We start from the raw sequence: 13196 nt of genomic DNA on the forward strand, positions 1-13196 counted from the left end.
TCGAATCCACTGGTCTGTATGTCTATTCTTATTCCAGTACCATGCAGTTTTGATTATTATGGCTTTGTAGTACAGCTTGAAGTTTGGGATTGTAATGAGGAGGCCACTGTTTTTATCCTTCATGCGGGAAGCTGAAGAAGGAAGAACTGGGAACTAACCTGACAGTTCCCTAGATATCTGGTGGGGTAGAGAGAGGGGAGGGTGATTGAGAGTCAAGCCCCACCTCACCCACATTCACCTTCATTTCAATGACATTTTAAACTCCAGTCACAGCATTTCCCTATTTTATAAAATGGCTCTCCTAAATTTGTATCTCTGTTGAAAAAAAATATTAATCCAAGTAGGAAAATTACTTCACAGAACACAGTTTTTCATAAACTACCATTTCTACCAAATCTAAGACAAGTGCTAATCCTTGCTACTTGGTGAACTGCAGGTTGGAAGCCGGGCAATTGTAGAAGCTGAGACTCATGATGTGGTTGGAGGTGAGGAGCTGGTTTGTTCTTTCTGTAGCTCTAAAGATGGCCATCTGGGAAGTCGTGGTGAAAGTGGTCCCCAAAAGATGAGGAAAAACACCATTCCGGTCATCTTACCTGTAGGGCCTCCACATGAAATCTTTAAGGCATATATTTTAGTCCAGGGGGGGGGGGATGCATTCAAGTCTTTCACATTAGGAACTGACTTGTTTCCTTTGTAAATAAGGAACCAGGTAATTGTGTGCATTTTTTGCTTTGACTATGTGTAGTTATGAGATATCTGAAGTTTAACTTTGATCACATTTTCGTGCCCTATGACCCACATATCCATACACTGTTTTCTTTTTTGTCTTTTCTACATTCATTAATTTTTTTGTTTTTCTAGTTATGAAAATAATAGTCACTGCTAAAATCCTTTTAACTATGGAAGAAGTTAGGGAAATAAAAGCACTATAAGCCTATTACAGTTGTATTATCACCATAACTAATTTGGTGTCTTTTCACTTCTTTTGTTTCACTTTTGAATGGGAAAACTGTACGGTATATGTATTCACAGGATGTACATGTAGGCAGATTGAATATATATGTACATATAAAATTACAAGGGAAATTATAAATTTAAAACAGCAAAGAGACATTTTCTTAAAGTAGACGCAGCACAGGAGTAAAATCTGGAAGAAGGTGGGAATAGTAGGGAAGTAGGGATTAACCTAGCTAAGCTGTGGGTCTTGGCAAAGAATAAGATTCCACTGAGAAATATGAGAAAGGAAATGAGTCGGTAACTCAAGAGAGAAAGCTGAGATGAGACAGCAGAGTGAAAGAGTGTATGATTTTTCTTAGATTTGGGAATGGGGTGAGGGCAGCTAAATGATTAGATCAATAGGAGAATTTGATTTTCAAATCAAATCATCAGTGTGTGTTTTAAGTTCTTCTGCACAGTGCCCTGTTGGCATTCAAGCCAGGAGCCGCCCTGGACATCAGATGCACTGAGTTGAAAGCACAGCTGGTCAACTAGCCCGCAGAGGATGGGATTTGAATGGCTTTCTTCTCAGCGTTTCTGTGGAGCAATGAGAACCACTCACTTAAGAAAGGATCCCTCTTGTACTCAAGTTTTGGGGGAATACAGTGAGTGACACTTTTAATTAACAAATTTTCTGGGAACAAAAAAAAAGCTTTGAAAGCTTTGAATGTGAAGTTTGAAGGGTAGACAGAGGAGGCTGCAACAGTCTTGGGGGAGTTCTGGAACTTGAAGCCATTGTTACAGACCTCTAAAATATGTGGGTCCTGAGAACTTCTAGGCAAAAGAATTCACCAGAGTGTTTCAGGAAAACCAGGGAAGGCTTTTATATGAGAACCTCCTGCATGACAGAGGCCAGTGCCTACAGAGGCGTTTTGGCTTGACTGCAAGGAAAGCTAATGAGGAAGGTTTTAAAGGGATAAGCACACATGGTGGCCAGAGCAGGGTAGATGATAGCTGACTCTGAGTTAGGTTACCTCCTGGCATGGGAGCTCTAGGCTTTCCCCTTCTAGGAAGTTGTAAGACAGTTATTAATCAGGATTCAGTGCTTTTTGTTGTATTATGGCATCTCTGGTTTGTCTGGTAGTTCATTTGTTTGGGTAGGATGTTAGGATAAGACTACAGGCCCTCCCTGGTGGCACAACAGTTTAGGACGCAGCACTGCAAGCTAACCACAACTACTTCAGTGCAAGTTTGATCCCAGCCCTGGAGGTGACCTACATGGTACAGCAGACCTCTCCTGACCCGCCCGCTGCTCCCCTCAGTGGTGTACTTCATCCATCTGCCTATTCTGCTCTCCATGCTGTCTCTGGTGAAGCCTCTTGCTGCCCCTGCACCTCTGGCCTGTACCCAGTTCTGTATGCCTAAATAAATAAATCATTAAAAAAAAATGAATGGGACTACAGTTAGTCCGTCTGTTCAAACAGGACTTTTGGCTGTCTTAGCACAAGACTCAGTTTCCCTCTTTAACCAGGTTCTAGGCAGTGCAGTCCATGGTTCTGTTTCCTTATATGAGAGGAGCCGGATGATTGATGATCCACCCTTCGTGCAGACAGGTGACTCACATCTCATCAGCTTGCAGTTTCTTTTTTTTCTGCCTCACTGTGGCTGAGCTGCACCTTTTGGAGTCACACCTATTGGGATGAGCATTTGCCAAGAAACCCCCCACCTCACTGGGGCTGTGCACCAGATGAGGTCCTTAGGTAAGCTGGGTACAGGTTGCACTTTGGGTGTGGGTTTTATTTTTTTAAAAGATTTATTTAGTTATGCATATAGAACTGGGTTACAGCCCAGAGGTGCAGGGGTAGTGAGAGGATTCACCAGAGACAGAGTGGGGAGCAGAACAGGACAACTAACGAAGTACACTGCTACGGGGAGCAGCAGGCGGGTCAGGAGAGATCTGCTGTGCCATGTGGGTCACCTCTGGGGCAGGCGGGATCAAACTTGTGCTGAAGAGGCTTTAGCTTCTTAGTGCTGTGCTTTAACCCGCTGCGCCACCAGAGACGGCCCAGGTGTAGGGTTTTTTGTGCTCCCTGGATGGGGGTACCACAGCCCCACTTGTGCAGGATGGGGAGGGTGACTGGGTGGCCCAGCATTTGAGAAGGCATCATCTGGCTTCCAAATCATTTCTTCCATACATAGCTGAGTGTCTGAACACTCAGTGGCGTCCTTATATGCCTTCCACCTTCTCACCAGGCTGGTTCTCATGCTCATTCTAGCATCAGGTATCAATAGCAAAGTCAGGGGGTCTAGAAAGGCTAACAAAAGAATTCTTTTCCTTCTGGAACTACAGTGGAACTTATTTAGGTAGGACATGCTTACTGAGAAAACAGGGTTTAGTAGTATGCTAAAGGAAGTTAACTGTGACATCCTTTTCAATTGGTTCCTCACTCTGAAAACTTATGACAACCTCCCCCCACCCCAAGGCTACCTATGAGTTTCCACATACCAAAAAGTAGACAAAGCATTTTGTGAAATCCTTAAACAGAATACAATTGTTAAATTGTTAGGAATAACTAAAGCCATTGTTTCTCTCTTTTTAATTTTTTTTTTAACTTTAGGGAAATGATTCTCATCTCTTTAGTGTTCCCCCTCCGTTTGTGTTTTTCTTAACAAGATAGTCTTTGTTCTTTCACTTTTATTCTTCCCAGTTCATTTTTTGCTAAGTATTTACTATTGCTCAAGCTTCCTGTTAACATTTTGAAATGGCAAGTTAAATGTAATTCTGACACCTTTACTGAGGCCCAATTTTTTTTTAAAACTAACATACTCATTTGTAGGTCTCTTTGGAAAAACCGGTTTTTAGTCAAGGCGATAGATGACCACCTCCCCATGGCTACAACATCCATCTTAGATGAAATCTGAAGAATTTTAGAAATGGCCTCATTTACGGTGAAGAATTAAATGCAAGAGAAAAGGCAATACATTGTATTTGATTTAGGACTAAACCTAATGAGTGTAACAGTGGCTTCCTATGATAAACACTCAAAGGTGGCCATTATAATACAAAATTGAGGTGTGTAAAGCAACGAAACAAGCCTTTTATGTGGGTCTAGAAGGATCTGTCCTGTGTGAGGCTTCACACTGCCAATGGCATTGGGAGAGCTAAACCTAGTTGCAGGTCTAGAGCAAAGGACGATCTTCCATTTTGACTATCAGTGGACTGACAGACAGTATAGAAAAATATAGAAAAATCTCTGATATGCTAGTTAAAACAAAGTTGTGGCATCATGTGAGTTCATTTTTAAAAGGAAAACGTAATAAACTCAGTAAAAATAGAGTTCATCGAGCGATTGAGGTCTGTAAGACAACGGAAATAACTTGTGATGTGCTGTAGTAGTGTTAGTGTGTGACTGAGGATCTCTGAGGGGCTCCTGAATTTGCACTGTGTAAATCTGGCCATCAGTGTGCTCGAAGACAAAGCAGATGCTTAGTGTAAAAGAACTTGAATAGAATTAGTGTGCAGAGAGAGAGACAAGATGGAAAAGATTAACATCCCAATAACCATCAAAAACTACCCTTCCCCTTGTGGGCAAATGCCTGGCCGGAGTGAGCCAAAGCAGGGCCACTGAGGCCTGAAAGCTTGCCACCAGTCTCAGGCACCTTCAGGAGTGGAACCACAAGAAAGGGCTTACATAGGTCCCTGAAAACTGGGACAAAAGGAACAGAATCAAAGTTCAAATTAAGATAATGGCAGCAGTCGTCAGCCTCACCACGTATCTTTTCCAGGTGTTCCTACATGTCTCCTGCACATGTCCCCTTCATGTTTCCTTCCCAGCAGTAGCTGGTGCAACAAGCCACAGGTACCTGGGCTTTCCTCTTCTTTCTTCTCCTCAGAGCCCATTTGCTTTCCATGTTATGCAACTTCACCTGGCTGCTTACTTCTGCCCATAGTTAAATGGGGCAAGGAACATGGTACTTGCCCCTTTTATGGCTCGATCTCTGTAACGGGGAGGTAGGCAGTGCTGGAGGTCCCGCTCACCTTTTGGAGATATAGTGAGCTATATTCGTATACTGAAAACTCAGCTAGAAGCTTACGCTGTACTAGTTTTTCTGAGACTGAGTCATAATAACAAATACTGGAAGTTATATGTGATGATGATGTGTGTGGACTATTAGTTTTGCTCATGACAATGGCCAAAAGTCAAATAATGGCTTCTCCTTCAGAAACCTTCAAAGCTCAGCAGCTCTTTCTGGCACTTCCTTACCTTCCTGCACTTAATTTCCTAATGTGTTATCCTTCGGCTAGACAATTATTACCTTACTGGGCAGAATATAAGCTTCTTACAGATTTTTTGTATTACTGTGCCAACCTCATAGGCCCTTAAACTTAGTAGGAGCTCAATAATGTCATGTTTATGAGGTTGGTGTCACGGCCTTGTCTCAGACTGAGGAGGGGTAGAGGTGCCCTCATTATGCCAATTATGAGCCAGGAGTGTATGGGAGGCCGGCTGGCAGGGGAAGCATGGTCCTGCATTGGAGAGCAGCTCCAGTGATTGGATGTGGATGAAACATTCAGGAGCTGGGGGACCGAGGCTCCTGGGGCTGTGGAGGAAGTACACAGGGGGCTCATCTGACCCTGTCTGACCCCTGTTGAGGCAGAATACCTTTAATAGCTGGGACAGCCAAGTCATGGACTTGTGTTCAGAGTCCCTTGTTCATCGTAGCCCACCATGATGCAGGGATGTGTGGATATGCCTGACCTTGGTTGAAAACGATGTATCAGCCACTTGTAAGTAGATCTTAGGAGAAGAAGCAGCAGTGTCATTAACTGTTATGCTATTATTGGTGATGGTAATAATGATGCTGGCAATTAAACAGATAATTGTTTCCTTCTTTTAGTCACATAGAAAAAATCACCACATGGCAAGACCCTAGGAAGGTGATGAATCAGCCCCTGAATCATATGAACCTCCACCCTGCCACCACTTCCACACCAGCACCCCAGAGGTCCATGGCCGTGTCTCAGCCGAATGTCGGTAAGTCCAACACTTTGACTCCAGGCTGATAAGCAGATTGACTAAGGGTTCTGGAGCCCAGAAGCAGCTCTGACTCCTATTCATGCACCCAGATGGTTCCCCCCTCTCTCTATTGGCTCTCTCTTTTCTATTCAGTTTGAAATATGCTGCCTAAGCTCATTCTAAAGTTCTAGCATCTCCACCAGTTGTCCTCATTGGAGTTCTTAGAAAAAATCTTGAAAAGCTTCCAACCTTCATCCAGACTAAGAAAGTGGGCACATCATCTCCTTACTGTGAATTTGGTCCCTGAAGGCTGCCATAGGACAGGCTTTGGGCTTTCATGCTGTATCTCAATAAATCCTCGCAACAACCCTACAAGAATGGAACAGCATTTCTTTACTTTTCTTTTTTTTTTTTTTTTTAAGATTTATTTATTTATGTATATAGAAATGGGGTACAGGCCAGAGGTGCAGGGGTGGTGAGAGGAGTGAGAGGATTCAACAGAGACAGAGTGGGGAGCAGAACAGGTCGATTGACAAAGTACACTGCTGAGGGAGCAACGGGCGATACAGGAGAGGTCTGCTGTGCCATGTGGATCACCTTGGGGCGGGGATCAAACTTTCACTGAAGGGGCCCCAGCTTGGCTTAGCCTGGCAGTGCAGCGCTCCAACCCGTTGTGCCACCAGGGAGGGCCCTGGAACAGAATTTCTAACCTATAATTGAACCCAAATTTTCCAAAGTTGGACAGCTTGTGATTGAGCTGGAGCTTAACCCAACGTGATATGGCTTTAGACTATGGCCATCACACCCAGAATGAGCCCAGCCTCAGATATACTTTGCCATTCCATAACCTGCACCTGGTATCTCCTCGTACCTGGCCTGGACAGTGCAGCTCATTTTTTCTTCATCTAGAGTTTGTAGTCATGATTTTAGACCTAACAAGAAATTTTTTTCGCCACTAATTGCTTATTAGAAATGAGCTAATACTCTACAGCCATAGAACTAACCAGCCTGTGTTGCGGTCATTCTTCCAGCGCAAAAGACTGAAAGTAAGAGGGCTACTTTTAAAATGTTGCAGGAGATGGTGCTGTTGTGAGATGCATTGTCCCTAGGATCAGACGCAGCTACGGCACGTGCAGAGAGCAAATGGAATCACGACTTTCAGGCATGAACGGGATAAAATGGGGACATTGTTCCTAGACACCCTTCCTCATACTTGGCTTTGCCAAGTGAATATGAACTCTAGTAGACCTGAGTCAACTTCAAGTAAACATATTGTGTGTTTTTCCAGGAAGTCTGGACCTACCATTTTAAAGCTGGCAGATGTAAAATATATCCCAAAAACAGATGACTTAGAATAACAAAACCTCTGTTTTGTTCCCTATCTAAAGAGCAGATCAAGGAAAATGGTACCAGTGCTTTTTACTAGCAGTGGTAATAAATCAAAGCTTCCCATGACTCACTTGTCCCAAATATATAAGAGCTCAAGTAGATGCAAGTGAGTAAAATAAATAAATAACTAAATAAATAAATAATAAAAACAAACTCCAACCCACAAATTTGGTAGCATGAGACTAGCTTCAAAATTTCTTTTTAACTATAAAAATCTCTAAAATCTGATCATTAAACCATAAACAATTTTATAATCAATTATAATTAGAAAAAATGTTTCATGAGCTTTGCGTTGTAAAATATGCACACTTTTTTTTCCCAAAGAGCTGTTCAAAAAAGAAGTCTACCTTCAGCCACCATTCCTCAGCGCTGCTTTTGTGGCCTAGAGTTGGTGTTCGCAGCTGTGTGTGCGTGTTTCTTTACATACATGTTACCACATGATCCCCACTGCTCAGTCCCTTTGTTTTTCCCAGTGCATGTCCATACACTCAGCTTGCCTCATTCTTTTGAAAGAATTGCTCTAAAGTCCACCATATTGTTATACTAACATTTATTGGCCCTCAGATGATGGACATATAGGATACATACCAGTGTGCTGCTAGTATATATACTACTAGAGGAGTATTCTTATTTTATGTACTTTTCTTCGTTTTTAAAAATTCAAGAAGTGGACAAGCTGTCAACTTAAATTAAAAGGTCCTTGAGTGCTTGAAACTTGACATGAAAGGAGCATATGATTCTTGCATACACCCACAGAGGTACCACAGAGGAACACACTAAAAGCCTGGTAGCTGGTCAAGTATACCTAAAGAAACTAATCTGAGTGTTTGAAAGATGTATAACAGTAGCTGAATAAAATACCTTGCTTTCAGATTTCTAATAAATTGGAGTAGTATCTCAAGATAATCCTTGGGTTTTTCCAGTAACATTGGCCAACTACAAAGTATTTGGCTAGTTTAGAATCACAGATGCTTCCCAAGGATGGAAAAATAACCTGGGATGCCAACAAAGCTCCAAAGACCGAGCATAATTTAGAGTCACATTATGGCCCTAGCCACAAATCATTTACTCACTCAGAATATTTTTTTTATTGGGTTTTTGATTAAGGACAGCCCAGCACTCATCTGTGAGATCCTGCATTTTCTTTTTCCATTGGTCAGAGAGTTGCTAGGTAACAGCCTGCCTGTGATTTTGGCTTAGGAACTCTCCTTGTTCTCAGCGTGGGGGTGGGTGGTGGGTGGTGGGAGGGAAGGACCTGCCCAAGACAATTTTCAGTAGAAGCCCCAGGTCAGGACAGCACTGAAGTGGAAAAGGGAGATCTGTACAAATAAAGACTGATAGTGAGGATTGATATCTGGATTATTTCAAGATGAGTTTTCTATTCCCCATGTTGACTAGCAAAAAAGAAATAGGCCAGTCCATAAAAAGTCCCAAAGAGATGGTGTTGGTCCTCTAGTTGGGGAGAGGTGCGTCTGCAGTTAGGGTAATGTGCTCTCTTACTGTCTCTTTTGACCCGGGTAAAATGGCTGCTGTGTGTGTATCTGAAGGCTGTGTTCTGAAGTCCAGTTTATTCGCACTACTTTGACATCAGTTACATCCCATCGATTGTATTTTTCTTTAATGGGCAGCATATGAAGGTGGATTGTGGTTTTCCCAACCACACTAAGTTTTGGGAAGTTTCAAAACCAAACAATATCTCGCGGATTTTATCCAAGTAATTTACTAAGGCTCAATGAGAGAAATTTAAAATTTTATTGAGTCTAAGAATATTCCTGGGTCCCTCCCTGGTGGAGCAGCGGGTTAAAGCACAGCACTAAGAAGCTAAAGCCACTTCCGCATGAGTTCGATCCCTGCCTGCCCCGGAGGTGCTCCATGTGGTGCGGCAGACCTCTCCTGACCCGCCCGCTGCTCCCCTCAGCAGTGTACTTCGTCAATCTGCCTGTTCTGCTCCCACTCTGTCCCTGGTGAATCCTCTTACCGCCCCTGCATCTGTACCACTGCCTGTTCCCCAGTTTTGTATGCACAAATAAAATAAATCTTAAAAAAAAAAAAAAAAACAATATTCCTAAACCCGACTGTCTCAAGCAAGACATTTAGTACATCAACTACTGTCAGAGTTGACGAGAAAGGCTCATTTGGGAACTGCTGTACTATGGGGCTGGAACCTTTGGACCATGAGGGGTGTCCCAGCTGGAAAGAGTGTACCTTTTCCCCTAAGGAGAAGACCAGCAGGATAGTGAGGATCTGGGGTGCCTGCTGTCTTCCCCCTTGCAGGCCTCAGAAACACCTTTCCAGTTTCCCCAGTGAGATTTCTTTTGCCTTTTATTGCGCTTTTCTTTATTCCTTAAGATAACGCACAATCCTCCATTTAAAAAAATAACATTTTAAACAATAGTGCTGTAGGTTGTGCTCTTTTTTTTTTTTTAATATTTATTTATTTATTCATACAGAACTGGGGTACAGGCCAGAGATGTGGAGGGTGAGAGGATTCACCAGAGACAGAGTGGGGAGCAGAACAGGCAGATCGAAGAAGTACACTGCTGAGGGAAGCAGCGGGCGGGTCAGGAGAGGTCTGCCTCGCCATGTGGATCTCCTCCGGGGCAGGCAGGAATCGAACTCATGCGGAAGTGGTTTCAGCTCCTTAGTGCAGTGTTTTAACCCGCTGCGCCACCAGGGAGGGCCCAGGTTGTGCTCTTTTTAAAAATGTTTAAAATGAAAAGGCCAGACCATTTTCTTCTTTCTACATCTAGAATTTGGTCTTTTCATTGGAACTTAGCTGACAAATATGTGAACTTAGGACACACGTTCTGTCCCCCACTCTGGTGTTTATGTAGTAATGTGGATGTAATACAAAATACAGCTAAGAACTTACTATCAGATACTGGGATTAATACCTTTTATAAACTAATTGTATGCATTTATAGAGCTGTGATAGAATCAGTGACCAAAACTTAGTGTGGTTGGGAAAACCACAATCCACCTTCATATGCTGCCCATTGAAGAAAAATACAATCGATGGGATGTAACTGATGTCAAAGTAGTGTGAATAAACTGGACTTCAGAACACAGCCTTCAGATACATTAAGAAAGACATCCTTTTATTGGGATACTGTTTCACTGTATCTTGGGCATATGGACCTGAGAGTCACACTGCCAGAATTTGAAAGCTGACTCTATTCATTGCTAGTTTGGTGACCCTGTTAAGTTACTTAACTGTGCCTCCATTTCCTTATATGCAAAAATGAAGATTTTAGTATGAGGGGATGCTTAGATTTGTACCTGGCACATAATAAACTGGCACAAAATAAATATTTTGTTCTTTGTGTAAAGAAACAATATATTTAATTATAGAAGATTAGATTGTAAGACACTCACATTGTTTATCAGAAAGCTTGGTGGGGCGGGGGGAGATTATTTTGGACTGGTTAAGTGTAAAGTGCATTGGATTAAGGATAGATACTGTTTTTATTACTTTCAATGAAGAGAGCGCCCTCTGGTGGAATTGTTTCTGCGTCCCTTCCCATTCCCTTAAAAAACTTAACAGCAGGTAAATTTTTTTTTTCAGTATATCTACTCCTGAAATGTGGTTGTAAAGAAAGTCATATTTTAATTAGGCGAGATTGATCTATCACTGAAAGGTGTCTAGAGGGCATGACTATAAAATGGAGCATACTTTTGTCAGGCTGCATCAGTGTCAGGGAAGAGGTTTCTTTGCAGATTGGCAGATTTGTCATGTAGCTAAACTCACTGAAATTTCAAATATCTAAGTAAAATGAAATTCGCTCTGCAGGGGAAAAAAGCAGTGTATTTCATTTTATTTCAAATTACATCTCGCTCTAGTTATTAACTGAAGTTTTCATTTTTGAATTTTCCAAGTCAGGTTGTCAGGTTCTACCCAATTTTGATTCTGTCTGATCAGATTGGTGACCTTCAAGTCTCAGTCCCTGGAACTGAGTGGATGGAAAATGAAAGGAGGACCTTGGAGGATGCTAGATAGCAAAGAGGAGAGATTATCCCTGGTGGACAATGACTTGGGGGCTGACAACCTCATGGGGAAAATTATTATGTGAGGGCATTGACATAACACAAACCAGATAGGGTTTCATATATATTCAGTGGTTTGTTGGCCTCAGTAGTTAACATCGGTACCCACGAAATTATTTTGAAGGAGATAAAACTGAAACAAAAACAAACAAAAAAGACTACATAGAGTTTGTGTAACTGAGGGTAGGTAGAGATATAAAAAATTATACCTTCAGCATAATCAACTTGGAGTCCAACTGAGTTTCTTGTAGTTTAAATAATTTTGTATCTTAATCTTACTGATCTCGTTTTACTATCTGTAAAGTGGTAATAACTGTACCTATTTCATAAAAGTTGTTGTGAGTATTGACGTAGTCCATGCCTTGGCAGGTGGTGTACAGAAAATCCCCACAGAGATATATGGTTATAACTATTCAGTATCTGGTAGCCTGGCTTTTCCTCCCTTGTCTGGCCACTATGTACTTGTACTGTGCAGATGAAGCGCCTGTGCTATGTTCTGTGCTGTCTGAAAGCCATTCTATTCCTCCCGGAGGAAACCCAACAACAGTTAACTGCAATTTGGGTCACTTTTGCTTGCATGTTGCCAAAATAATCTGTAACCCCAGGCAGCAATTGTGACAAAATGAAGAAGAACACACTCCTGACCAAGCTCCTTTCCCATCAAGTCATTAACAGGAGTCTGTAAGGTTCAGGGACTCTTGAATTCCCAGGAAGACCATGTCCCCTCTGTAGATGTAACAAAGTCTAGTTTTTCCCAGTTCTTAGCACAGGTGCAAAAATCATACAGCAACTTAAAATATCCCCATACTCTAAAATGTTGTGTTTTTTCCCCCAAGAGAAAGCGACAATCAATTTTGCTTTGTTGGTAATCCTAGTTATTATAAACTATGCTGGCTGTGCTCCTGTCACATATTAACAGATCTCTTTCTTAAAACAAGGCCTCAACTTGGGGTGCTAGTAATCTCCCAGACAGTCCATAAAAAAATATTACAGCTTTACCAGTCTGTCAGCCCTAGCCAGTTTAGAAACACTTGGTAAATTGCAGACAGACTATATTTTCAGTGTTATAGAAATTTTATTTTATTTTATTTTATATTTCATTTCTTTATTTGTATGTATTTTCATCAGGTATAGTCCTATAGAATTTCCACCACCAGTTCACCTGTGCACCATCACCTTAGTCCCTTGTGCTCTTCCCATTCTCATTTTGTACCCTCTCCCTCCTCCTCTCCTGCAGAATGTCTCTGATTTATAGTTGTCTATTTTTATTTGATTTTGTTGTATTTTTTTAATTGTTATTATTTTCCCCCCAGATTCCTTAGTTGGTTCTCCTATATTCCTCCTGCTATAGGAATTTTAAAAAGATTACATGCACAAATACACTCCTTGAAGATGTACTCCCACACTGGCCCAGTGTCTAGGACTTTCAAGTCTGTATTGACCTGCACTTTGCATTATAAACACGTGTATGTCTCCTCCCTTTTCTCTCTCTCCTCTTCCCCCTCCTAGCTCTTCTCCCCCTCTCTCTCCTTTTCTCTCTCCTGTTCCTTCTCTTCTTCCTCTTTCTTCTTCTCATCTTCCTTCTTTCTTCTTTGCAGTTCATGCTTTTCAAAACACAATGAAAAATGTTTACTATGCTCCATTTGCTAAGTTAGCTATTCTTCCCTCTAACAAGTATTCAAAGGCACTTAAAAACATTTAATCAAGGCCCTCCCTGGTGGCACAGAGGGTTAAAGCACAGCACTGAGAATCTAAAGCCGCTTCTGCATGAGTTCGATTCCCGCCTACCCCAGAGGTGGCCACATGGCG

At 42.0% G+C, this 13196-nt stretch overlaps 1 protein-coding gene across 1 annotated transcript in view; it reads left to right on the forward strand.

Moving 5' to 3' along the window:
• Positions 1–13196, forward strand: part of WWTR1 (WW domain containing transcription regulator 1) — a 136020-nt gene that overhangs the window by 74783 nt on the left and 48041 nt on the right. Inside the window, exon 3 of the mRNA XM_004682116.2 lies at positions 5836–5972. Coding sequence (XP_004682173.1) covers positions 5836–5972 — 137 coding nt within the window. The remainder of the gene's footprint in view (positions 1–5835; positions 5973–13196) is intronic.

The sequence above is a fragment of the Condylura cristata genome, unplaced genomic scaffold (genome assembly GCF_000260355.1).
Source record: "Condylura cristata isolate star-nosed mole 26May11 unplaced genomic scaffold, ConCri1.0 scaffold00014, whole genome shotgun sequence".
Taxonomy (NCBI): domain Eukaryota; kingdom Metazoa; phylum Chordata; class Mammalia; order Eulipotyphla; family Talpidae; genus Condylura; species Condylura cristata.